The 27,449-nt window shown below is 53.5% G+C and overlaps 1 protein-coding gene across 1 annotated transcript; it reads right to left on the bottom strand.

The window, feature by feature from the left end:
* Positions 1 to 1,012: 1,012 nt before the first annotated feature.
* LOC144605359 (uncharacterized) lies at positions 1,013 to 21,299 on the bottom strand. Its single transcript, XM_078420510.1, has 5 exons — positions 21,140 to 21,299; positions 12,217 to 12,276; positions 11,079 to 11,314; positions 1,900 to 2,034; positions 1,013 to 1,209 (listed from the first exon to the last, which is right to left on the bottom strand). The coding sequence occupies exons 1-5, from the start codon at positions 21,216 to 21,218 to the stop codon at positions 1,168 to 1,170; spliced, it is 552 nt and encodes a 183-aa protein (XP_078276636.1). The 5' UTR covers positions 21,219 to 21,299; the 3' UTR covers positions 1,013 to 1,167.
* Between the last annotated feature and the right edge of the window lie 6,150 nt (positions 21,300 to 27,449).

Here is a 27,449-nt window from a genome sequence, read left to right as displayed (position 1 = left end):
GCGGGGGGGGGGCAGGTGGGGATGCGGGGGGGGGGGGCAGGTGGGGATGCGGGGGGGGGGCAGGTGGGGATGCGGGGGGGGGGGGCAGGTGGGGATGCGGGGGGGGGGGGCAGGTGGGGGATGCGGGGGGGGCAGGTGGGGATGCCGGGCTGGGGTGGCAGGTGGGGATGCGGGGGGGGGGGGGGGCAGGTGGGGATGCGGGGGGGGGGGGGGCAGGTGGGGATGCGGGGGGGGGGGGGGCAGGTGGGGATGCGGGGGGGGGGGCAGGTGGGGATGCCGGGCTGGGGTGGCAGGTGGGGATGCGGGGGGGGGGGGGGGGCAGGTGGGGATGCGGGGGGGGGGGGGCAGGTGGGGATGCGGGGGGGGGGGCAGGTGGGGATGCGGGGGGGGGGCAGGTGGGGATGCGGGGGGGGGGCAGGTGGGGATGCGGGGGGGGGGGGCAGGTGGGGATGCGGGGGGGGGGGCAGGTGGGGATGCGGGGGGGGGGGGGGCAGGTGGGGATGCGGGGGGGGGGGGCAGGTGGGGATGCGGGGGGGGGGGGCAGGTGGGGATGCGGGGGGGGGGCAGGTGGGGATGCGGGGGGGGGGGGCAGGTGGGGATGCGGGGGGGGGGGCAGGTGGGGATGCGGGGGGGGGGGGGCAGGTGGGGATGCGGGGGGGGGGGCAGGTGGGGATGCGGGGGGGGGGGGGCAGGTGGGGATGCGGGGGGGGGGGGGGCAGGTGGGGATGCGGGGGGGGGGGCAGGTGGGGATGCGGGGGGGGGGGGGCAGGTGGGGATGCGGGGGGGGGGGGCAGGTGGGGATGCGGGGGGGGGGGGGCAGGTGGGGATTGCGGGGGGGGGGGGGCAGGTGGGGATGGGGGGGGGGGGCAGGTGGGGATGCGGGGGGGGGGGGGCAGGTGGGGATGCGGGGGGGGGGGGGCAGGTGGGGATGCGGGGGGGGGGGGGCAGGTGGGGGATGCGGGGGGGGGGGGGCAGGTGGGGATGCGGGGGGGGGGGGGGGGGGTCAGGCGCGGGGTGTTGCGAGTGCTACAGCTCCGTGTCTCCCTCCAGCCGCCCCTTGGCGTCTGCGGTCTGCACGGTCGCTGCCACAGAGGCGGGGCGCGCTGTTCTCTCCCGTCTCCGGCGCTTCTCCGTTCACTTTGGGTTTTGTCCTCTGCGGCGACGGCATTAATCGCGCTGTCCCCGGTCCCGCGCGTCCGTCTCCTCGTCCTTGACAGAGAAGCGACACGTTTCAGTCCCGGCCGCGCAGCGGGTAGAGCTGCTGCCTCACAGCGCAGCGGGTACAGGGGTGGGGGGAGGGGGAGGGGTGGGGGGTGGGGGGTGGGGGGGTTGGGGTGGGGGTGAGGGCTGGGGGGTGGGGGGGTTGGGGGGGTTGGGATGGGGGTGGGGGGGTTGGGGTGGGGGGGTTGGGGGTGTGGGGGGAGGGGGGGGTGGGGGGTTGGGGTGTGGGGGAGGGGTTGGGGTGGGGGGGGTTGGGATGTGGGGGGAGGGGTGGGAGGGGATGAGCGGTGGGGGTGGGAGGAGGTGTGGGAGGTGACGGGTGTGGGGGGGAGGGGTGGGGGTGTGGGGGGAGGGGTGGGGTGTGGGGGGAGGGGTGGGGGTGTGGGGGGAGGGGTGTGGGTTGGGGTGGGGGGGGAGGTGTGGGAGGGGTGGGGGGAGGGGAGGGGATGAGGGGTGGGGGGAGGTGTGGGAGGTGAAGGGTGTGGGGGGAGGGGTGGGGGGTGTGGGGGGAGGGGTGGGGGTGTGGGGGGAGGTGTGGGAGGTGAAGGTGTGGGAGGTGGACGGGTGTGGGGGAGGGGTGGGGGGAGGTGTGGGAGGTGACGGGTGTGGGGGAGGGGTGGGGGGAGGTGTGGGAGGGGGGGGGGGTTGGCCACACCAGCTACCCTCTCGCTGACTTACCAGCCGCCTGCTGGGCGGGGACCGGTTCTTCCTACTGGACATGTAACTGCCGGCCAGAATCGCAGCCCCCACCAGTAGCCCACACACCAGCAGGGAGATGAAGACCACCTTCGTCCCCTCCCTCGAGCTTTCACCCTGAAACAAAGCGGACAGCGATCACCAGAGGTCAGACTCACAGAGTAACTCAGTGGGTCAGGCAGCATCTGTGGGGAACATGGATAGGTGACTTTGTACATTAGCAGCCACTGCTTTCAGAGTTAAATTGACGATGCCTTCTCTCGGGCAAACCCGCCCAACAATGAACCACTCGGTATTCACGCACAAAGCCACAGGTAACTGGGAGAAGGTGGAGAGTGCACCCCTAAGCCCATGGGCAGGCACACTCTGCGAGAGACAGATACGAAGCCTATGATGAGCGTTTGTGGGCACTGGGCCTGAACTCGCTGGAGTTTAGAAGGATGTGGGGGGACCTCAGTGAAACGTGCAGAATAGTGAGCGGCCTGGATGGAGTGGATGTGGAGAGGATGATTCCACTGGTGGGAGAGTCTAGGACCAGAGGGCACAGCCTCAGAATTAAAGGACGTACTTTCAAAATAGAGATGAGGAGGAGTTTCTTTAGCCAGAGGGCGGTGAATCTGTGAGATTCTTGATTAGTGCGGGTGTCAGGGGTTATGGGGAGAAGGCAGGAGAATGGGGTTAGGAGGGAGAGATAGATCAACCGTGACTGAATGCAGGAGTAGGGATCGATGGGCCGAATGGCCTAATTCTGCTCCTAGAACTTGTGAACGTTTATGCATCCTCTTGACCTGTCAGTGTCACAGTGAGTTCAGTGCGGGTCAGTCTGGGTCAGTGTGGGGGGTCAGTGTGGGTCAGTGTGGGGGGTTCAGTGTGGGGGGTCAGTGTGGGGGGTCAGTGTGGGACAGTGAGGGTCAGTGTGGGGGGTCAGTGTGGGGGGTCAGTGTGGGACAGTGTGGGGGGTCAGTGTGGGGGGTCAGTGTGGGACAGTGTGGGGGGTCAGTGTGGGTCAGTGTGGGGGGGGTCAGTGTGGGGGGGTCAGTGTGGGGGGTCAGTGTGGGTCAGTGTGGGGGGGGTTCAGTGTGGGGGTTCAGTGTGGGGGGACAGTGTGGGGGGTCAGTGTGGGTCAGTGTGGGGGGGTCAGTGTGGGACAGTGTGGGTCAGTGTGGGGGGTCAGTGTGGGGGGGTCAGTGTGGGTCAGTGTGGGGGGTCAGTGTGGGTCAGTGTGGGGGTCATTGTGGGTCAGTGTCGGTCAGTGTGGGGGGTCAGTGTGGGTGGGTCAGTGTGGGGGGTCATTGTGGGTCAGTGTAGGGGGTCAGTGTTGGTCAGTGTAGGGGGTCAGTGTGGGCAGTGTGGGTCAGTGTAGGGGGTCAGTGTGGGTCAGTGTAGGGGGTCAGTGTTGGTCAGTGTAGGGGGTCAGTGTGGGTCAGTGTGGGGGGGTCAGTGTGGTCAGTGTGGGGGGGGTCAGTGTGGGTCAGGTGGTCAATGTAGGGGGTCAGTGTGGTCAGTGTGGGGGGTCAGTGTGGGGTTCAGTGTGGGGTTCAGTGTTTGTCAGTGAGGTCAGTGCATAGTGCTCCCAGGAGGCTACTGTGCAGGTAAGTGTTAGCCAAAGGGCCGGACTCGGTGCAAGAACCAGTGGGCATGGGCTGGTGGTGAGAGGGGAAATATTTAATAGGAAGCTGAGGGCCATCTTTTTCATGGAAGCAGTCTGGAGATGACAACCATTGGGACCTGCTCTTACCCGCCTTCCTCGCTGCCACCTCACGTTGCAACATGTACCATCAATAAACTTCAATACATTCAAAACTCCGCTGCCCGTCTACTCACCCACACCCCGATCCGTGACCATATCACCCCCGTCCTTTACAAACTCCACTGGCTCCCCATCCCCCAGAGAATCCAGTACAAAATCCTCCTCATGACCTACAAAGCCCTCCATAACCTGGCCCCATCCTACCTGACTGACCTCCTCCACAGGCACACTCCCACCTGCACCCTCCGCTCTGCTGCTGCCAATCTCCTATCCCCCCTCATCCGGACCAAACTCAGATCCTGGGGGGACAGGGCTTTCTCCATCGCTGCTCCCACCCTATGGAACTCACTACCCCAAACCGTCAGAGACTCCTCCACACTCACCACATTCAAAACATCACTGAAGTCTCACCTGTTCAGTACTGCCTTCAACCACTGAAGGTCACCTCACCTTCTGTCTCCTTTCTCTGTTCGTTTACTTATTTATTTATCTATTTATTCACTTCCCTATGTTCTTTAAATCCCTGTAAAGCGTCTTTGAGTGTATGAAAAGCGCTATATAAATGTAATACATTATTATTATTATTATTATTATTATAACCTCTAAACATCTTGACATCTGAAACGCCGTCTGTCCATTCCATCCACAGCTGCTGCCTGAGTTCCTCCAGCACTCTGTGCTTTGCTGAAGATTCCAGCAGTTCCTTGTGTCTCTACAATAATCTTTCTCATTCCTGTGACTGAAGTTAGTAAATAGATTCCGATTTCTGCTGATGTCAGCAGGATTCCACACCGCCTCATCTCGGCAAATGCGAGTTGATTTTCTAAAATGTCTCAATGTGAGATTATATTTGCATGCCTGATTGTCCCTGTCTGAAGCTAATTGTTTAGTCATTTCATTGATATTGCATCTTGAGAATAGAGATATATTAATGGAAGTGGCAGGTTATTAGACGGTGCTCTGCAGAATCAGCTTCAAGGCTCTTGAAACTGTTGGTATCTGCACAATTACTCAAGACTAAATGCCAGCACGGAGTCAGGCAGAAGAATTCTCACTGCCTTCAAAATGAGGCAGATCATGTAACATGCACTGATTGCAGTTCATAGCAGCACATTAAACATGCACAAATCAAAATCAAAGATGACAAACGAGACTGGAGTTGTAACGTTTGGCACTTGGCAACATTCCAGCGTTTCAGAATTCATTAAATCGTGAGTGGATGTGGTACAAGGCTCATGTGTTCACACCAACTCACAGCACCATCTGTCCCATCAGCTCCATGTGGGTAGAATGGCCTTCACTAGAGTCCCAGAGACCTACACCAATAATCACACAATCCTAGAGACATAGAATCATTGATTCATCAATTCATCGATTCAGAGAATCATCGATTCATAGATTCAGCAATTCATAGAATCATCGATTCAGAGAGCCACAGATTCATTTTCCGAGAGTCCTACAGTCACAGAGGGCAGATACGATAGTGGTGTTTAAGAGGCTGTTGGATAGGCACCTAGATATGGAGGGATATGGATGACGTGCAGGCAGAGGAGATTAGTGCGTTCATCGTGGAATAACCCTTGCTTTCCCTCCCTCTCCATCCCCTCTCCCTTCCCAGTTCTCCCACCAGTCTTCCCGTCTCCGACTACATTCTATCTTTGTCCCGCCCCCTCCCCTGACATCAGTCTGAAGAAGGGTCTCGACCCGCAACGTCACCCATCCCTTCTCTCCAGAGATGCTGCCTGTCCCGCTGAGTTACTCCAGTATTTTGTGTCTACCTGTGTGCTCTAAGACTGGGTCAGGGATTGGGTAGTGGGAGTGCTGAGAGTAGTTGTCGGCAGCAAGAGAGAAGGCAAATCACAACTCATTCACTTTCAGACCAGGGGAATTTCTGTGGGAACCATACAAGCAACATAACTCACCAAGACTCTACCCGCCAACGCAGCTGAACTCTCTCAGGGTAAAGAATGAGAAGGCAAACTGCAGGCTATGCCCAGAATACGTTAGCCCAAGGAAATAGTTGTACACAGTCGCTCACCTTGTTGTCCTGACTGAGCCCTTGACAGAGAGTCAGTAGAGCTGACCCTTGTCAGACTGCCCCGCCAACTGGGGCAAGGACTAAACATCACAGTGATTATTCTACAGAATAATGGCATCTTTATCATGGGGTCACACAGAGTTTATCGGCTCGGCTAGAGGTGACACACATTAATGCCACAGACCCGAGTCATAGAGTGGCCCTTCAGCCCTACATGCCCACGCCGCCCAACGTGCCCCATCTACACTAGTCCCACCTGCCCACACCGACCAACATGCCCCATCTACACTAGTCCCACCTGTCCACGCCGACTAACATGTCCCATCCACACTAGTCCCACCCGCACACACCGGCCAACATGCCCCATCTACATTACTCCCACCTGCCCACACCGACCAGCATGCCCCATCTACACTAGTCTCACCTGCCCACACCGACCAACATGCCCCATCTACACTAGTCCCACCTGCCCACACCGACCAACATGCCCCATCTACACTAGTCCCACCTGTCCACGCCGACTAACATGTCCCATCCACACTAGTCCCACCCGCACACACCGGCCAACATGCCCCATCTACATTACTCCCACCTGCCCACACCGACCAGCATGCCCCATCTACACTAGTCCCACCTGCCCACACCGACCAACATGCCCCATCTACACTAGTCCCACCCGCCCACACCGACCAACATGCCCCATCTACACTAGTCCCACCTGCCCACACCGACCAACATGCCCCATCTACACTAGTCCCACCTGTCCACGCCGACTAACATGTCCCATCCACACTAGTCCCACCCGCACACACCGGCCAACATGCCCCATCTATATTACTCCCACCTGCCCACACCGACCAGCATGCCCCATCTACACTAGTCCCACCTGCCCACACCGACCAACATGCCCCATCTACACTAGTCCCACCTGCCCACACCGACCAACATGCCCCATCTACACTAGTCCCACCCGCCCACACCGACCAACATGCCCCATCTACACTAGTCCCACCTGCCCACACCGACCAACATGCCCCATCTACACTAGACTCACCTAGTCATAGTTATAGTGAGACAGCATGGAAACAGGCCCTTCAGCCCAACTTGTCCATGCCGCCCAACATGCCCCATCTACACTAGTCTCACCTGCCTCATCTACACTAGTCCCACCTGCCTGTGTTTGGCCAAGGATCTTTTCAATGTTGTGCCTTCATGGATTTAAGAGCAAGACAGACATTTTAACTCCCCTTCCCATTCCCACAGTGACCTTTCTTCAGGGATAGCCAGGTTCTTGATCAGTACGGGTGTTAGGGGTTATGGGGAGAATGCAGGAGAATGGGATTAGGAGGGAGAGATAGATCAGCCACGATTGAACGGTGGGGTAGACTTGATGGGCCGAATGGCCCGGTTCCAGGTCCAATGGTCACATGAAGGAAACGTCCTGATTCCAGCGCTCCACACTCTCTCGCCATCAGAATGGTGGGTTAACAGGTCCTTGATTGAGACGTTCTAGATTAGCACGAGTGTCAAAGGTGACAGGGAGAAGGAAGGAGATTGGATAGAAACATAAAAACATAGAAAATAGGTGCAGGAGGAGGCCATTCGGCCCTTCGAGCCTGTACGCACCGCCATTCAATATGATCATGGCTGATCATCCACAATCAGTACCTCGTTCCTGCTTTCTCCCCATATCCCTTGATTCCGTTAGCCCTAAGAGCTCTATCTAACTCTCTCTTGAAAACATCCAGTGAATTGGCCTCCACTGCCTTCTGTGGCAGAGAATTCCACAGATTCACAACTCTCTGGGTGAAAATGTTTTTCCTCATCTCAGTCCTAAATGGCCTACCCCTTATTCTTAAACTGTGACTGGACTCCCCCAATATCAGGAACATTTTTCCTGCATCTAGCCTGTCCAATCCTCTAACAATTTTACATGTTTCTATAAGATCCCCACTCATCCTTCTAAATTCCAGTGAATACAAGTCCAGTCGAACCATTCTTTCATCATATGTCAGTCCCACCGTCCCGGGAATTAACCTGGTGAACCTACGCTGCACTCCCTCAATAGCAAGAATGTTCTTTCTCAAATTAGGAGACCAAAACTGCACACAATACTCCAGGTGCGGTCTCACCATGGCCCTGTACAACTGTACACAGTACTCCAGTTGTGGTCTCACCAGGGCCCTGTACAACTGCACACAATACTCCAGGTGCGGTCTCACCAGGGCCCTGTACAACTGCACACAGTTACTCCAGGTGTGGTCTCACCAGGGCCCTGTACAACTGCACACAATACTCCAGGTGCGGTCTCACCAGGGCCCTGTACAACTGCACACAATATTCCAGGTGCGGTCTCACCAGGACCCTGTACAACTGAACACAATACTCCAGGTGTGGTCTCACCAGGGCCCTGTACAACTGCACACAATACTCCAGGTGCGGTCTCACCAGGGCCCTGTACAACTGCACACAGTTACTCCAGGTGCGGTCTCACCAGGGCCCTGTACAACTGCACACAATACTCCAGGTGCGGTCTCACCAGGACCCTGTACAACTGAACACAATACTCCAGGTGTGGTCTCACCAGGGCCCTGTACAACTGCACACAATACTCCAGGTGCGGTCTCACCAGGGCCCTGTACAACTGCACACAGTACTCCAGGTGCGGTCTCACCAGGGCCCTGTACAACTCCACACAATACTCCAGGTGCGGTCTCACCAGGGCCCTGTACAACTCCACACAATACTCCAGGTGCGGTCTCACCAGGGCCCTGTACAACTGCATGATCTAATGGGGGAGTAGACCCGATGGGACAAATGGCCTAATTCTGCTCCAAAGTCTTGAGAGCTTCTGGTCTACTGGTGAGGTAACAGTTCTCCCGCTGTAGTCTGGTGTAGTTTAGTTTAGTTTGGAGATACAGCGCGGAAACAGGCCCTTTGGCCCACCGAGTCTGCATTGACCAGCAATCCCCGCACACTAACACTATCGTTCACCTACTAGGGACATTTTACACCAAGCCAATTAACCTACAAACCTGTACGTCTTTGGAGTGTGGGAGGAAACCGAAGAACTCAGAGAAAACCCACGCAGGTCACGGGGAGAACGTACAAACTCCGTACAGACAGCGCCCGCGGTGGGGATGCTTCCATCCCGAAGCTGTGGCGCTGTGGGGCAGCAGCTCTACCCGCTGCGCCACCAGTTGCCTTGTCTGAAGATGTTTTGGCACCGTGGCCTGTCGACGCTCGAACAAGGAAATGTTTACAGCTCTGAACATAAACAGAGGGTGGTGGACTCACAGGAGGATGTTTCAAACTGCGCTCCGAGACCACATTAACGACATCAGGAAATCACCTCCAAGCTGCTCGAGGGAAAGGATGTCAAAAGTTTACATCTTGAAAGAGAGCAGTGATGAGAATGTCACGCCAGCCCACTGACCATCCACCTCTGAAGGAAACGCGGTTCCTGTTTTTCAAGCTAATATATTGAAACACAGAGTTCATGGAAAAAGATTCTCTGCAGAACTCCCTTTGGGAAAAGGAACAATTCTATCCATTTAGTTTTGATTTTTTTTTACAAATCATAGGTTTAAGGTGAGGGGGAAGGAGAAAGATCCTATCCAAATCTGATGGGCACTATTTTCACACAGAGGGTGGTGGGTGTATGGAACAGGCTGCCAGAGGAGGTAGTTGAGGCTGGCACTATCCCAAAGGTTAAGAAACATTTGGATGGGTACATGGATAGGACAGGTTTGGAGGGATATGGACCAAGTTGGACTGAAGTCATGTTTCCACTCTGTATCACTCTATGACTATAAATGGTTTGTTGAGAGGATGTGTCCCACCCACCCATGATCAATGTCATTCTCTGTGGTATACAATACCTCTTTGCACACTGAGATCGGCACGGAGGTGCAGCGGGTAGAGCTGCTGCCTCACAGTGCCAGAGACCTGGGTTCGACCCCGACCGCGGGCCCTGTCTGTACGGAGTTTGTACGTTTTCCCCGTGACCTGCGTGGGTTTTCTCCGAGATCTTCAGTTTCCTCCCACACTCCAAAGATGAACAGGTTTGCAGGTTAATTGGCTTGGTGTAAATGTAAAATTGTCCCGAGTGGGTGTAGCATAGTGCTAGTGGTGGACACTGGACGGTGTGTGTGGGATAGTGCTAGTGTGCGGGGATCACTGGACGGTGTGGACTCGGAAGGCCGAAGGGCCTGTTTTCCGCGCTGTATCTCTAAACTAAACTAAACTAATGTTGATGGTGTTTATTTCACAAAATGCTGGAGTAACTCAGCAGGTCAGGCAGCATCTCAGGAGAGAAGGAATGGGAGACGTTTCGGGTCGAGACCCTTCTTCAGACTGATGTCGTGAGCGGGACAAAGGAAGGATATAGGTGGAGACAGGAAGATAGAGGGAGATCTGGGAAGGGGAAGAGAGGGACAGAGGAACTATCTAAAGTTGGAGAAGTCAATGTTCATACCACTGGGCTGCAAGCTGCCCAGGCGAAATATGAGGTGCTGTTCCTCCAATTTACGGTGGGCTTCACTATGGCACTGGAGGAGGTCAGACTGGGAGTGGGAGGGGGAGTTGAAGTGCTCAGCCACCGGGAGATCAGGTTGGCGGACTGAGTGCAGGTGTTGAGCGAAACGATCGCCGAGCCTGCGTTTGGTTTCGCCGATGTAAATAAGTTGACATCTAGAGCAGCAGATGCAATAGATGAGGTTGGAGGAGGTGCAGGTGAACCTCTGTCTCACCTGGAAAGACTGTTTGGGTCCTTGGATGCAGTTGAGGGGGGAGGTAAAGGGACAGGTGTTGCATCTCCTGCGGTTGCAGGGGAAAGTGCCCGGGGATGGGCATTGACTTCTCCAACTTTAGATAGTTCCTCTGTCCCTCTCTTCCCCTCCCCCTTCCCAGATCTCCCTCTATCTTCCTGTCTCCACCTATATCCTTCCTTTGTCCCGCCCCCCTGACATCAGTCTGAAGAAGGGTCTCGACCCGAAACGTCACCCATTCCTTCTCTCCTGAGATGCTGCCGGACCTGCTGAGTTACTCCAGCATTTTGTGAATAAATACCTTCGATTTGTACCAGCATCTGGAGTTATTTTCTTACACTAATCTTGATGGTGAATCTGTGGAATTCTTTGCCACAGAAGCTGTGGAGGCAACAAGTCAGTGGATATATTTAAGGCAGCGATAGATAAATTCTTGATTAGTACGGGTGTCAGGGGTTATGGGGAGAAGGCAGGAGAATGGGGTTAGGGGGGAGAGATAGATCAGCCATGATTGAAGGGGGGAGTCGACTTGATGGGCTGAATGGCCTGATTCTACACCTATCACTTCTAACCTTATGATGTGTGATGCTGGGCGATCGGTTACCTGCATCTGGCCTTGTTCTGTCCGTTGCTGGTTTTCATGGCCTTGTCCTGTCTGTTGTTGGTCTTCAGGGCTTTGCAATGGGGTGAGCCCTTTGTCCATTGAGATGAAGGATCCCTCCACGCTCTTCCCATCGTCGGTAGGTTCGAATTCGCTCTCCTCAGCACCGCTCCGGGAAATGTTGGCAGTGGAAGTGTTTGAGCCAAACGCTGCCATCTGGTTGTCGATTGTGTAGTTGGCTGGAGTATGAGACCAGAACCATTGATATCTCTGAGTTACTGACATACCATGTGTCATTAGGGTGGCACGGTGATGCAGCGGTTAGAGCTGCTGCCTCACAGCGCCAGAGACCCGGGTTCCATCCCGACCACAGGTGCTGTCTGTACGGAGTTTGTACATTCTCCCCGTGACCTGCATGGGTTTTATCCGGGTGCTCCGGTTTCCTCCCACGCTCCAAAGACCTGCGTGTTTGTAGGTTAATTGGCTTTGGTAAAATTGTAAACTATCCCTAGTGTGTGTAGGTTAGTGTTAATGTGCGGGGATCGCTGGGCGGACTCAGTGGACTGAAGGGCCTGTTTCCATGCTATATCTCTAAACTAAGCAAAACTAAACTAAACTAGTGGAGTGAGGTCTTTAGTCTAGTTCAGGGATACAGCCTATATCCAGCAAATATGGCCCAAACTATATAGATGGGGCATTATTTTTGAATTTGCACTCTTATTGTTTATTTATTTGTCTGCTTTTATAGCATGGTAGATTTTAGACATTAGACTGTGGAGATACAGCATGGGAACAGGCCCTTCGGCCCACTGAGTCCGTGCCGACCAATGATCCTGTACACTAGCACTATCCTGCACATGCCAGGGACAGTTTACACTTTACAGAAGCCAATTTACCTACAAACCTGCACGTCTTTGGAGTGTTGGAGGAAGCTGGAGCACCCAGCGAGAAGCCACATGGGTCACAGGGAGAACATGCAAACTCCGTACAGACAGCAACCCAGGTCTGTGCATTGTAAGGCAGCAATCCGACCGCTGGTCAGACCACAGCCCTAGTAAACAGTGCATTCATGGAGTTGTGAGTAAGTTATGATTTAACAAGATAATGATGTGATAAAGATACCAGCCATCCTGAAACGTACCTGTGACGTTTGTGCTTGGAGTTACGGTGGACTCGGCAGAGCTGTGGCATCCCCATTGGACTGTGGTTTAAAGAGAAGCACAAAGAGGTTTAACGGACAGTGTGTTTAAATCCCCACGCCCAGCACATCTTCACTGAGGTCTATGCCCGCACCGAGCAGTGCAATACACCCATCCCCAGCAACAGACCAGAAAAACTGCACCTCCACCAACACAAACGCTGATCAATAGTGCACCAAAACCATCAGAAAGCAGCACGATTACATTCCCCAATCACATTGGCATGACTTTGGGTTGGCCAGTACACATACCCTAGCTCGCATTGATGGCACCCAAGTAGTGGCTAAAAGCTTCAAATTCCTAGGAGTCAGTATCACCAACAACTTCCCCCAGACCACCCACAGTGAAGCAACAATCAAGAAAGCACACCAACGCCTCGACTTCATTAGAAGGTTTAGGAAGTTCAGCATGTCCCCCACAACTCTCACCAACTCCTACAGATGCACCATCACAAGCATTTTACCAGGATGCATCACAGCTTGGTTTGGGAACAGCTCCATCCAAAACCGTAAGGAATTGCAGGGAATTGTGGACACAGCCCAGACCGTCACACAAACCAACCTCCCTTCCATCGACCCCATCTACACCTCACGCTGCCTCGGCAAGGCCAGCAGCATAATTAAGGACCAGTCTCACCCCGGTCACTCCCTTTTCTCCCCTCTCCCATCGGGCAAGAGGTACAGAAGTGTGAAAACGCACACCTCCAGATTCAGGGAGTTTTCTCCCGGCTGTTACCAGCCAACTGAACCATCCTACCACAGCCAGAGAGCAGTGCTGAACTACTATCTACCTCATTGATGACCCTCGGACTATCTTTGATCGGACTTTGCTGGCTTTACCTTGCACTAAACGTTATTTCCTTATCGTATATCTGTACACTGTGGACGGCTCAATTGTAATCGTATATTGTCTTTCCGCTGACTGGTTAGCATGCAACAAAAGCTTTTCACTGTACCTCGGTACAGGATAAAGGGAATAACATTTAGGTAAGACATAGTCCAATAAAGTCTGATTAAAGGTAGTCCGAGGGTCTCCAGTGAGGGAGATGGTAGATGGGAGATCAGGACTGCTCTCTAGTTGGTGACAGGATGGTTCAGTTATCTGAACTGACTTGCTTCACAAGGTCATAAGTGATAGGAGCAGAATTAGGCCATTCGGCCCATCAAGCCTACCCCGCCATTCAATCATGGCTGATCCAGCTCTCCCTCCTAACCCCATTCTCCTGCCTTCTCCCCATAACCCCTGACACCCTACGGGCTGTTGTGTGGACAATGTCCTGGTCGGTCTACATAGGGTTAAGGGGCTGGATGTGGGGCTGAGATCATCTACTGGCCAGATGTTGTTGTCCAGCTGTGTTTCTGGACGGTGTTGCAGGAGTAAAGTTGTCCTCCCATTCAGCTCTAGTCCCGATCTGCCCTTTGGCAGCGGTCAGTGGGTGGGGACTGGACAGTGCATTGTTGAGGGATACGGTCACAGAGACAGACTGCATCAGCTTCTCCACCCACATGACCATCGCGCAGTGGAAAGTGCAGCAGGAAGCCTTGTTTTTTAACGCGCTCATTGTTGTGATGTGATCTCGTGCAAAGAGACACCAGCGGTGCCAGCGGTGAATTGGCCACAGCTTCATTGATGACACGTTACACTGTCCGGTCCCTACAGCGAGTCCTTTAATATAAAGCAAAGACAGAGTGCTGGAGTAACTCAGCGGGTCAGGCAGCATCTGTGGAGAACATGGATAGGTGACGTTTCACAGAGTGCTGGAGTAACTCAGCGGGTCAGGCAGCATCTGTGGAGAACATGGATTAGTGAGATTTTGGGTTGGAACAAGGAACTGCAGATGCTGGTTTCTGAACGGCCCTTCCATAAGCTGGGGTCCTGTCCGATTCACTTCTACCCCATTGCAGACATTGGACTTTGTCTCTGGAACTGATGCGCTATGTTGCTGAGAACTATATTCTGCACTGTCTACCTTCCCCTTTGCTCTACCTATTGGACTGGAGTTTGAATGTATTTACGTAGATTGTTACCCGATCTCTTTGGCTTGCATGCCTTCCACTTTTCCAAACAACAGGCTGCTGACGTTTCATGGTACACATGCCAATAATAAAGTTAAAGCTGTGTTCTTGTGAACATTCTCCAGGGATTAGCTGGAGGGAAGAGTTGGATCAATAGTTGGGACACATTCTGTGGAATCCATTCCTCAGAGTTCCTCACTCGCAGTCTACATCGCCCTGCCCCCTCTACTCTAATGCCCAAACTCATTAGTTGTACTGGGAGACCTTCCAGCACCGACTATTGGTGGGCCCAGGTCCCTGTTTCAGAGTTTGCACACACACGTAATTCAGAGTAATTTGGCCGATCTAAACAATGGACTGGAGCAAAGACTGCAGTGCATCAGTGTTCCTGCCTTACATCTGTCACATCTGTTACCAATTATCCACAATTAAAGATTGCAACAAAACTGCATTTAGTCTGCTCTCCATTTCCAAGTTATGCTGAGACACAAAATGCCGGAGTAACTCAGCGGGTCAGGCAGCATCTGTGGAGAACATGGATAGGTGACGTTTCACAGAGTGCTGGAGTAACTCAGCGGGACAGGCAGCATCTGTGGAGAGAAGGAATGGGTGAAGTTTCGGGTCAAGACCCTTCTTCAGACAGAGTCAGGGGAGAGGGAGACACAGAGATATGGAAGGGTAAGGTGTGAAAACAACAGAGCTGGGGAGCAGGAGGGATCACAGAGGGGGAGCAGTGAGAGATTGTTGTTATTATTAGTATTGTGATGTGTGTCCACTCTGTACAGTGGCGATAAGTTGCTGTTCCCTGCATGATCCCATGGCCAACGAGAAAGTGACCGCATCCTTTCCCAGATCCAGGGGTCCAAGTATCTCAGGCAAAGTGCAGGAAGGAACTGCAGATGCTGGTTTACACCGAAGACAGACACAAAATGCTGGAGTAACTCAGCGGGTCAGGTAGCATCTCTGGAGAGAAGGAATGGGTGACGTTTCGGGTCATAAGGAATAGGAGTAGAATTAGGCCATTTGGCCCATCAAGTCTACTCCGCCATTCAATCACGGCTGATCTATCTCTCCCTCCTAACCCCATTCTCCCGCCTTCCCCCCATAACCCCTGACACCCGCACTAATCAACAATCTATCTATCTCTGCCTTAAAAATATCCACTGACTTGTGGTCTCCACAGCCGTCTGTGGCAAAGAATCCCACAGATTCACCGCCCTCTGACTAAAGAAATTCCTCCTCATCTCATCTCCGAGGCAGGCGCAGAAAACCACATGGAGCAAGGGCCTGGACAGAGTGGATATGGATGTTTCCACTCGTGGGAGAGTCTATGACCAGAGGGCACAGCCCCAGAATTAAAGGACGTTCCTTTTGGGAAGGAGTTGAGGAGGAATTTCTTTAGCCAGAGGGTGGTGAATCTGTGGAATTCTTTGCCACAGACGGCTGTGGAGGCCACAAGTCATTGGATAGTTTTAAGGCAGAGATAGATAGATTCATGATCAGTGCGGGTGTCAGAGGTTATGGGGAGAAGGTAGGAGAATGGGGTTAGGAGGGAGAGATAGATCAGCCGTGATTGAATGGCGGAGCAGACTTGATGGGCTGAATGGCCTAATTCTGCTTCTATGACCTTATGAAAGCACAGTTGCTCTAGGACATTGGCACCGAGCACCAGGTCCATTGGCACCGAGCACCAGGTCCATTGGCACCGACCACCTGGTCCATTGGCACTGAGCGCCAGGTCCATTGGCACTGAGCGCCAGGTCCATTGAGCCTGGGTTACAGAGGGGAGATGGAAGACTGCACATTCCATTCATTGCCAACTAAAGATAGTCTGACAATATGTCCGATCTTCACCGGCATGTTATTGCTTAATGTAGCAACTCTCCTCTGTCCAGGCCACGAGACTATAAACACTGCGCCATTCCTGCCCTTAGGACATTCAAGATGTATAGCATGGAAACAGGCCCTTCGGCCCACCTAGTCCGTGCTGACCATCGATCACCCCTTCACACTATGTTATCCAACTTTCACATCCACTCCAGACACACTAGCGGCAATTTACAGAGGGACAATTAACCTACAAACCTGCACGTCTTTGGAGTGTGGGAGGAAACCGGAGCACCCGGAGGAAACAGGGAGAACATGCAAACTCCACATGGACAATACCAAAGGTCAGGATTGAACCGGGGTCTCTGGTGCAGTGAAGCAGCAGCTCACAGAGCCAAAGACCCTTGCATGAGGGCAGAAACTGGTATTAATGATTTAAAATGGTCCAATGCAAAATTTTAAAATCTTGGATTTCTTGGTCCTCTCTGGATCTCTTCTGATCTCAGCTCCTACTAATGTACCCTTACTCTAACCCTCATCAATCCATTATCCTTAACTCTACCAATAATCACTCCATTATCCTTAACTCTACCAATAATCAATCCATTATCCTCAACTCTACCCATAATCAATCCATTATCCTTAACTCTACCAATAATCAATCCATTATCCTTAACTCTACCAATAATCAATCCATTATCCTTAACTCTCCCAAAATGTTAACTAACTTTCCGCTGATTGGTTAGCACACAACAAAACCCTTTCAATGTATCTCGGTACTCATGATAACAAACTATTCTAAACTAAGCTAAACTAAACCACCAGACTCACCAACTTCCCTTCCATTGACTCCATCTACACCTCGGCAAGGCCAGCAGCATAATCAAGGACCAGTCGCACCCCGGCCACTCCCTCTTCTCCCCTCTCCCATCGGGCAAGAGGTACAGAAGTGTGAAAACGCACACCTCCAGATTCAGGGACAGTTTCTTCCCGGCTGTTATCAGGCAACTGAACCATCCGACCACAACCAGAGAGCAGTGCTGAACTACTATCTACCTCATCAGGGACCCTCGGACTATCGTTGATGGGACTTTGCTGGCTTTACCTTGCACTAAACGTTATTCCCTTATCACTGCAAATGGCTCGATTGTAATCATGCAGCTTAACTAAACTAAGAGGACTGAGATGAGGAAAAACATTTTCACCCAGAGAGTTGTGAATCTGTGGAATTCTCTGCCACAGAAGGCAGTGGAGGCCGATTCACTGGATGTTTTTCAAGAGAGAGTTAGATAGATCTCTTGGGGCTAACGGAATATGGGGAGAAAGCAGGAACGGGGTACTGAATGTGGATGATCAACCATGATCATATTGAATGGCGGTGCTGGCTCGAAGGGCCGAATGGCCTCCTCCTGCACCTCTTCTCTATGTTTCTATGTTTCCATGTTTTAAGCATGGCTTATTATTATATGTGTGAGGCACAGTAAATTGCTGTCGAAACGAGTGTGGGAATGGTGACAGGAGCGGACAGGAAGATCAAAGAAAGGCAGCCTCGTAGTTCTGAGAGTTCAACACGGCAGAAACCCCGGGAGACAGGAACAAAATTAAAAAGGAAATTAGCAAAAACAAAGAGAAAGAATTTTAATAGACACTGACGAATAAATGAAAGGAAAATAAAGGCTGATCTTTGGAACTTGAAGAGCACGAGGAACCGAAGAAAGAGTTGTGTTTCTGATAAACATGAACACGGTGGCGCAGCGGGTAGTGCTGCTGCCTCACAGCGCCAGAGACCCGGGTTCCATCCCAACTACGGGGGCTGTCTGTACGGGGTCTGCACGCTCTCCCCGTGACCTAAGTGGGTTTTCTCCGGGCGCTCCGGTTTCCTCCCACAATTCTAAAACGTGTGGGTTTGTAGGTTAATTGGCTTCGGTAAAATTGTAAATTGTCCCTAGTGTGTGTGGAATAGTGTTAGTGTGCAGGGATCGCTGGTCGGCACGGATTCGGTGGGCCGAAGGGCCTGTTTCCGCGCTGTATCTCCAAACCAAACTAAACTAAACCAGTGGGGGAGGTGAGGATGTGGGCAGGGTCATTGATCGATGCTCGCGAGAGGACTAGTTGAGGCTGGGACGATCACAACATTTAAGAAACAGTTTGACAGGCACATGGAAAGGAAAGGTTTAGAGGGATATGGGCCAAATGCGGGCAGGTGGGACTAGTGTAGATGGGGCATCTTGGCCGGCGTGGGCAGGTGGGACTAGTGTAGATGGGGCAAGTTGGCCGATGTGGGCAGGTGGGACTAGTGTAGATGGAGCATGTTGGTCGGTGTGGGCACGTGGGACTAGCGTAGATGGGGCATGTTTTTCGGTGTGGGCAGGTGGGACTAGTGTAGATGGGGCATGTTGGTCGGTGTGGGCAGGTGGGACTAGTGTAGATGGGGCATGTTGGTCGGTGTGGGCAGGTGGGACTAGTGTAGATAGGGCATGTTGGTCGGTGTGGGCAGGTGGGACTAGTGTAGATGGGGCATGTTGGTCGGTATGGGCGGGTGGGACTAGTGTAGATGGGGCATGTTGGTCGGTGTGGGCGGGTGGGACTAGTGTAGATGGGGCATCTTGGTCGGTGTGGGTAGGTGGGACTAGTGTAGATGGGGCATGTTGGCCGATGTGGGCAGGTGGGACTAGTGTAGATGGAGCATGTTGGTCGGTGTGGGCACGTGGGACTAGTGTAGATGGGGCATGTTGGTCGGTGTGGGCAGGTGGGACTAGTGTAGATGGGGCATGTTGGTCGGTGTGGGCAGGTGGGACTAGTGCAGATGGGGCATGTTGGTAGGTATGGGCGGGTGGGACTAGTGTAGATGGGGCATGTTGGTCGGTGTGGGCGGGTGGGACTAGTGTAGATGGAGCATGTTGGTCGGTGTGGGCAGGCGGGACTAGTGTAGATGGGGCATGTTGGTCGGTGTGGGCAGGTGGGACTAGTGTAGATGGGGCATGTTGGTCGGTGTGGGCAGGTGGGACTAGTGCAGATGGGGCATGTTGGTCGGTATGGGCGGGTGGGACTAGTGTAGATGGGGCATGTTGGTCGGTGTGGGCGGGTGGGACTAGTGTAGATGGGGCATCTTGGTCGGTGTGGGCAGGTGGGACTAGTGTAGATAGGGCATGTTGGTCGGTGTGGGCGGGTGGGACTAGTGTAGATGGGGCATGTTGGTCGGTGTGGGCGGGTGGGATTAGTGTAGATGGGGCATCTTGGTCGGTGTGGGCGGGTGGGACTAGTGTAGATGGAGCATCTTGGTCGGTGTGGGCAGGTGGGTCTAGTGTAGATGGGGCATGTTGGTCGGTATAGGCGGGTGGGACTAGTGTAGATGGGGCATGTTGGTCGGTGTGGGCAGGTGGGTCTAGTGTAGATGGGGCATGTTGGTCGGTATAGGCGGGTGGGACTAGTGTAGATGGGGCATGTTGGTCGGTGTGGGCAGGTGGGACTAGTGTAGATGGGGCATCTTGGTTGGTGTGGGCAGGCGGGACTAGTGTAGATGGGGCATCTTGGTTGGTGTGGGCACGTCGGTGTGGACAACAAAGCTTTTCACTGTACCTCGGTGCACGTGACAATAACCAAAGTAAACATATGTACTCAGAGATCTCTTGCCCTCTACGCCAATTTAAATTTAATTCATCCACTTCTCCACCATTCTGTTCACTACTCAAGTAGTTTAATTGTAAAATAAATCTTTACACTGTGAAAGAAATTTGAAAATAAATGTGCAGATGTTGGGAATGTGAACCAGAAGCTGGGAGTGCAGGAAACACTCAGCAGGTCAGGCCGCATCTGTGAGGAAAGAAACACTTAATCATTCAGACCGGTTGAGAGGAAGTGCCTGTTACACAACGCATAGTTTCCTTCCACAGGAGCTGCCTGACGTTGACATTTCCTGCCCCTTTTAAGTTCCCCTGATAAGTTCATAAGTTCCAGGAGCAGAATTAGGCCATTCGGCCCATCAAGTCTACTCCGCCGTTCAATCACGGCTGATCCATCTTTCCCTCTCAACCCCATTCTCCTGCCTTCTCCCGCGGTGAAGGTTCTGCACCCTGCGTCTCTCGAGTCGACCTCTGGGCTTTGGGAAGAAAAGACAATGACAAGACAATCCTGAAGAAGGGTCTCGATCCGAAACTCCACCCATTCCTCCTCCCCAGAGATGCTGCCTGACCCACTGAGTTACTCCAGCACTCTGTGAAACGTCACCTATCCATGTTCTCCACAGATGCTGCCTGACCCGCTGAGTTACTCCAGCACTCTGTGAATATTTTCGGTGTAAACCAGCATCTGCAGTTCCTTCCTACACAGGACAATGCAGCCAATCCTGCGTCCTCAGCTCCAGCTCAGCGCTGGTCAATTTGACGAGTTTTGTTATCTTGACTTGGAAACAAAGAGGCTCACAAGGTCGAGGATCAAAAACTTCCCATAAAACGTTAAGTGAACAATTTCCTCAAAATGGGATTCATAACATCAATTTGAATCTTAAAATGCAAAATATTAAACCCATGATAGATGAAAGGTTGGTATTTTCAGAATGAAAGAGTGGTCACATTTTCTTGTAACCAGCTCACCATTGAAGATTGCCAGTTTACTAAACTCTTGAGTTATATTACCAGACTTTAACGTGTTTAAAAACAGTCGTTCTGAAATTGTAATAGCTTTTGCAGAGAGCAAGATTTAATCTTCCTTCTCTTTTGAGTGAAGATTTGTAGTTTAGTTTAGTGTATTGACACGTGTACTGAGTGAGGTACAGTAAAAAGCGTTTTTGTCGCGTGCTAACCAGTCAGCAGAAAGACAATACAATCGATGATTACAATCGATGCATTTACAGTGTGTACAGATACAGGATGAGGGAATAGCGTGGAGTGCGAGTTACAGCCAGCAAAGTTCGGTCAGGATAGTCCGACGGTCATTAAAGAGTCAGTAAAAACTCCAGGTGCACACTGAGCATCACACACACCGACGGCAACTATCTGCTTACTATTTCCACATGTTAACTTACCGAGCAAACCCAGCAGGCACAGTATGAAGGTGAGACCTGGTCCTTTAGACTCATTTTCTTGGCACCAGAGAACGGACATTGTGTTGTGTTGCGTTTGGTCACACTGCTGAACCAGAGGCCAGCGTTACCCCAGGACTGGCTTGGAGTGGGTTTGTGTGGAGTAGGGGTGTTTTATACTGAATCATTCACACACACACATACACACACCCCTCTCTCCCTGGCTGCCCGCCCCCTTCACTAACAAACACACTTGAAAATCCAGCTTTCTGCTCGAGTGGCCGGCTCGGAGGAAGTGTGTGGATGTGAATGTAGTTGTGGAATGGGGAACCGTAACAGCATCAGGAAACAGCAGAGAAACAAAACAAGGGCTTACAAAGGAGCTCTCTGTGTCCGCTGCTGTGTGCGACACTTTTTCCTGTATCCTGGATTATGTGTACACCTCTTAACCCTTACCTTGCCAAGACACGTGCAATCCTCATCCTTGCAAGCAATGGTGCGGCCAATGTTCTGGTCAGATGGTATCTCATCCACTCTGCTTAGAGACACAGCGCGGAAACAGGCCCTTCGGCCCACCGAGTCCGCACCGACCAACAATCACCCGTTCGCACTGGTTCTATCCCACACGCACTAGGAACAATTTACAGAGATCAGTTTACCTACAAAACCGGAGCACCCGGAAAACCCACGCGGTCACGGGGAGAATGTACAAACCCTATACAGACAGCACCCGTAGTCGGGATCAAACCCGGGTCTCCGGCGCTGTGACAATAGACAATAGACAATAGGTGCAGGAGGAGGCCATTCAGCCCTTCGAGCCAGCACCGCCATTCAATGCGATCATGGCTGATCACTCTCAATCAGTACCCCGTTCCTGCCTTCTCCCCATACCCCCTCACTCCGCTATCCTTAAGAGCTCTATCCAGCTCTCTCTTGAAAGCATCCAACGAACTGGCCTCCACTGCCTTCTGAGGCAGAGAATTCCATACCTTCACCACCCTCTGACTGAAAAAGTTCTTCCTCATCTCCGTTCTAAATGGCCTACCCCTTATTCTTAAACTGTGGCCCCTTGTTCTGGACTCCCCCAACATTGGGAACATGTTATCTGCCTCTAATGTGTCCAATCCCCTAATTATCTTATATGTTTCAATAAGATCCCCCCTCATCCTTCTAAATTCCAGTGTATACAAGCCCAATCGCTCCAGCCTTTCAACATACGACAGTCCCGCCATTCCGGGAATTAACCTAGTGAACCTACGCTGCACGCCCTCCATAGCAAGAATATCCTTCCTCAAATTTGGAGACCAAAACTGCACACAGTACTCCAGGTGCGGTCTCACCAGGGCCCGGTACAACTGTAGAAGGACCTCTTTGCTCCTATACTCAACTCCTCTTGTTACGAAGGCCAACATTCCATTGGCTTTCTTCACTGCCTGCTGTACCTGCATGCTTCCTTTCATTGACTGATGCACTAGGACACCCAGATCTCGTTGAACTCCCCCTCCTCCTAACTTGACACCATTCAGATAATAATCTGCCTTTCTATTCTTACTTCCAAAGTGAATAACCTCACACTTATCTACATTAAACTGCATCTGCCATGTATCCGCCCACTCACACAACCTGTCCAAGTCACCCTGCAGCCTTATTGCATCTTCCTCACAATTCGCACTACCCCCCAACTTAGTATCATCTGCAAATTTGCTAATGGTACTTTTAATCCCTTCGTCTAAGTCATTAATGTATATCTACCCGCTGCGCCACCGAGCTGCCCTTCAGTGGGACACAGAGTGCTGGAGTAACTCAGCGGGTCAGGCAGCATCTGTGGGGAACATGGATAGTCAATGTTTCAGGTCAGGACCTTCCTTCGGAATTCATCTCCTCCAGCACTCTGTGAAACGTCACCTATCCATGTTCTCCACAGATGCTGCCTGACCCACTGAGTTACTCCAGCACTCTGTGAAACGTCACCTATCCATGTTCTCCACAGGTGCTGCCTGACCCGCTGAGTTACTCCAGCACTTTGTGTCTATCTTCAGTTTAAAGCAGCATCTGCAGTTCCTCCCAACAGCGCCGTGTTTCTGGGCTGTGACGGCCACGACTTGTGAACAGTCGCGGAAGTGGCTCCATTCCAGTATCAGCTCCAGATGTTGTTGGGATGATTTAGTGGGAGAACGTGTTCCCGCTGTCGATGTGAGTCGGGCTCAGAGCAGCTGCTTCCTCTCGGTACCGTAGGGTCCCACGTGGGGAACAGGACCTCGGGCTCCAGGTTCACACTTGCCTCGTACACAAACTAAACGCTGCGATCAGCCAGCCACCGTGGCTCAGCTTGGCCCAGCAAGGTTCACCAGCTCCAGTCTGATGACCACATTGCCCAACCTCCATTGCCCCTGCACACAGGAGATGGGCAAGAGTTGCCCGCTTTGGCGGAGACACTGGAGGCTGCAGATGTTGGAATCTGGAGCAGAAACACATAGAATAGTGTTGGAAGAACTCGGTGGGTCAGGCAGCATCTGTGGAGCAAAGAATGGTTGATGTTTCAAACGCGACGCTGCATTGGTGGGATGATGTTTAGGCCGCAATAGGTGAGGGTCAGAGAGGTAAGACTTGAAATCTACCCCAACGTTTAAGAATCATTTGGACAAGTTCATGGATAGGATAGATTGAGAGGGGTATGGGTCAAACGTGGGCAGGTGGGACTAGTGTAGATGGGGCATGTTGGTTGGTGTGGGCAAGATGGGCCGAAGGGCCTGTTTCCACGCTGTATCACTCTATGACTCCATGACCAATGCACTTGGAAATAGGCCCTTCGGCCCAACGTGTCCATGCCAACCTGGGATGGAAGGAGTCAGACAAAACTCCTCTATGACCAGGTTGTTGGTTGTCGTGGTGGACGTACAGAGCCCGGACCAACACTCTGCACCGTCGCCCAACGATCACAGGTCCATCCCACCCGCCACCCACAGGTAGAGTAAGCCCCCGGTAAACATCTCCCCAGAGCAAGCCCCTGTAAACAATCTTCCCAGAGCAAGCCCCTGATAAACCATCTCCCCAGAGCAAGCCCTTGATAAACCATCTCCCCAGAGCAAGCCCCTGATAAACCATCTCCCCAGAGCAAGCCCCTGATAAACCATCTCCCCAGAGCAAGCCCCTGATAAACCATCTTCCCAGAGCAAGCCCCTGGTAAACCATCTCCCCAGAGCAAGCCCCTGTAAACCATCTTCCCAGAGCAAGCCCCTGATAAACCATCTCCCCAGAGCAAGCCCTTGATAAACCATCTCCCCAGAGCAAGCCCCTGGTAAACCATCTCCCCAGAGCAAGCCCTTGATAAACCATCTCCCCAGAGCAAGCCCCTGATAAACCATCTCCCCAGAGCAAGCCCCTGATAAACCATCTCCCCAGAGCAAGCCCCTGGTAAACCATTTCCCCAGAGCAAGCCCCTGATAAACCATCTTCCCAGAGCAAGCCCCGGTAAACCATCTCCCCAGAGCAAGCCCCTGGTAAACCATCTTCCCAGAGTAAGCCCCTGTAAACCATCTTCCCAGAGCAAGCCCCTGGTAAACCATCTCCCCAGAGCAAGCCCCTGGTAAACCATCTCCCCAGAGCAAGCCCCTGGTAAACCATCTCCCCAGAGCAAGCCCCTGATAAACCATCTCCCCAGAGCAAGCCCCTGTAAACCATCTCCCCAGAGCAAGCCCCTGGTAAACCATCTCCCCAGAGCAAGCCCCTGTAAACCATCTCCCCAGAGCAAGCCCCTGATAAACCATCTCCCCAGCGCAAGCCCTTGATAAACCATCTCCCCAGAGCAAGCCCCTGATAAACCATCTTCCCAGAGCAAGCCCCTGGTAAACCATCTCCCCAGAGCAAGCCCCTGGTAAACCATCTCCCCAGAGCAAGCCCTTGATAAACCATCTTCCTCGCTTAGTTTAGAGATTTAGCCTGTAAACAGGCCCTTCGGCCCACTGAGTCCGTGCCGACCAACGATTCCTGTACATTAGTTCTATCCTACAGATTAGGGACAATTTACAGAACCCAATTAACCTTCAAACCCGCATATCTTTGGAGTGTGGGAGGAAACCCGAGCACCCGGAGAAACCCCACGCGGTCACTGGGAGAGCGTGCAAACTCCATGCAGACAGCACCCGTGGTCAGGATGGAACCCGGGTCTCTGGCGCCGTGAGGCATCAACTCTACCCACTGCACCAGCCCCTGTAGTGTGGTGATCAGAACTGCACAACTGCCCAAGTGCGGTCTCAGCATTCTTCTGTACAACTGGGAGAAGGGAGAGGGATTACATTGGGTGCGGGTGAGGAAATGTTGTGTGGTGTGTGGGTGGGTGGGTGGGTGGGCGCGGGTGGGTGGGTGGGTGGGTGTTTGGGTGGGTGGTCGCGGGCGGGGAAGTGTTGTGTGGTGTGTGGGTGGGTGGGTGTGTGGGTGGGTGGGTGGGTGGGTGGTCGCGGGCGGGGGAAGTGTTGTGTGGTGTGTGGGTGGGTGGGTGGGTGTGTGGGTGGGTGGGTGGGTGGTCGCGGGCGGGGAAGTGTTGTGTGGTGTGTGGGTGGGTGGGTGTGTGGGTGGGTGGGTGGGTGGGTGGGTGGGTGGGTGGGTGGGTGGGTGGGTGGGTGGGTGGGTGGGTGGTCGCGGGCGGGGAAGTGTTGTGTGGTGTGTGGGTGGGTGGGTGGGGTGTGTGGGTGGGTGGGTGGGTGGTCGCGGGCGGGGAAGTGTTGTGTGGTGTGTGGGTGGGTGGGTGGGTGTGTGGGTGGGTGGGTGGGTGGTCGCGGGCGGGGAAGTGTTGTGTGGTGTGTGGGTGGGTGGGTGGGTGTGTGGGTGGGTGGGTGGGTGGTCGCGGGCGGGGAAGTGTTGTGTGGTGTGTGGGTGGGTGGGTGTGTGGGTGGGTGGGTGGGTGTTTGGGTGGGTGGGTGCGGTGGGGAAGTGTTGTGTGGTGGTGTGTGTGTGGTTCTGTAACGGGGCGAGTGGAGGAGGTTCTCCAGAGTTCACAGATGTCCACAGATGGGGAGGGGGTGGAGAGCGGAATGAACCAGCAAAGGCATCTACAGCTGGCCTGTTGGCCCAATGATAGCCCGCGAGACTCTCCTCCACATCTGGCAGGGTCAGGACGGGAGGCTCCAGATGAGGCCAGATGTGGAACCTTTGGGTGGAGGCACAACACCAAGGAACTACAACTAAGATAGACACAGAGTGCTGGAGTAACTCAGCGGGTCAGGCAGCATCTCTGGAGAAAACAAATAGGTGACGTTTTGGGTCGGAACATTTCTTCTTCAGATTGAGTCAGGGGAGAGGGAAACTAGACAGCCACTGAGTTACTCCAGCTGTTAGACTCGGGAAAGATGATAGTTCCACTCTCTGCTGTTAGAGACCAGCTCAAAGTTTGATCAAAGTCGCCACCCGAAACGTCACCTATCCATGTTCTCCACAGATGCTGCCCGACCCGCTGAGTTACTCCAGCACTCTGCGTCCTTTAAAAAAAATTGAAACTGCAGGTTAGAAATGGCTGCAGTTTATAAAACAAGCGGGGTTGGGTGGTGTGTGTGGGCGTTGGGTGGTGTGTGTGTGGGTGTTGGGTGCTGTGTGTGTGTGAGCGTTGGGTGGTGTGTGTGTGTGGGTGTTGGGTGCTGTGTGTGGGCGTTGGGTGGTGTGTGTGGGTGTTGGGTGCTGTGTGTGTGTGAGCGTTGGGTGGTGTGTGTGTGTGAGCGTTGGGTGGTGTGTGTGAGCGTTGGGTGGTGTGTGTGTGGGTGTTGGGTGGTGTGTGTGTGAGCGTTGGGTGGTGTGTGTGAGCGTTGGGTGGTGTGTGTGTGGGTGTTGGGTGTTGGGTGGTGTGTGTGTGAGCGTTGGGTGGTGTGTGTGTGAGCGTTGGGTGCTGTGTGTGTGTGAGCGTTGGGTGCCGTGTGTGTGGGCGTTGGGTGGTGTGTGTGTGAACGTTGGGTGGTGTGTGTGTGTGAGCGTTGGGTGCCGTGTGTGTGGGCGTTGGGTGCTGTGTGTGTGTGAGCGTTCGGTGGTGTGTGTGGGTGTTGGGTGGTGTGTGTGTGAGCGTTGGGTGGTGTGTGTGTGAGCGTTGGGTGGTGTGTGTGTGAGCGTTGGGTGGTGTGTGTGTGAGCGTTGGGTGGTGTGTGTGAGCGTTGGGTGCCGTGTGTGTGAGCGTTGGGTGCCGTGTGTGTGGGCGTTGGGTGGTGTGTGTGTGAGCGTTGGGTGGTGTGTGTGAGCGTTGGGTGCTGTGTGTGTGAGCGTTGGGTGCCGTGTGTGTGGGCGTTGGGTGCCGTGTGTGTGGGCGTTGGGTGGTGTGTGTGTGTGAGCGTTG

Source organism: Rhinoraja longicauda, chromosome 24 (assembly GCF_053455715.1).
Source record: "Rhinoraja longicauda isolate Sanriku21f chromosome 24, sRhiLon1.1, whole genome shotgun sequence".
NCBI classification, from domain to species: Eukaryota; Metazoa; Chordata; class Chondrichthyes; order Rajiformes; family Arhynchobatidae; genus Rhinoraja; species Rhinoraja longicauda.
The sequence above is the reverse complement of the archived record's forward strand: the minus strand, read 5'-3'. Positions and strand labels throughout refer to the sequence as shown.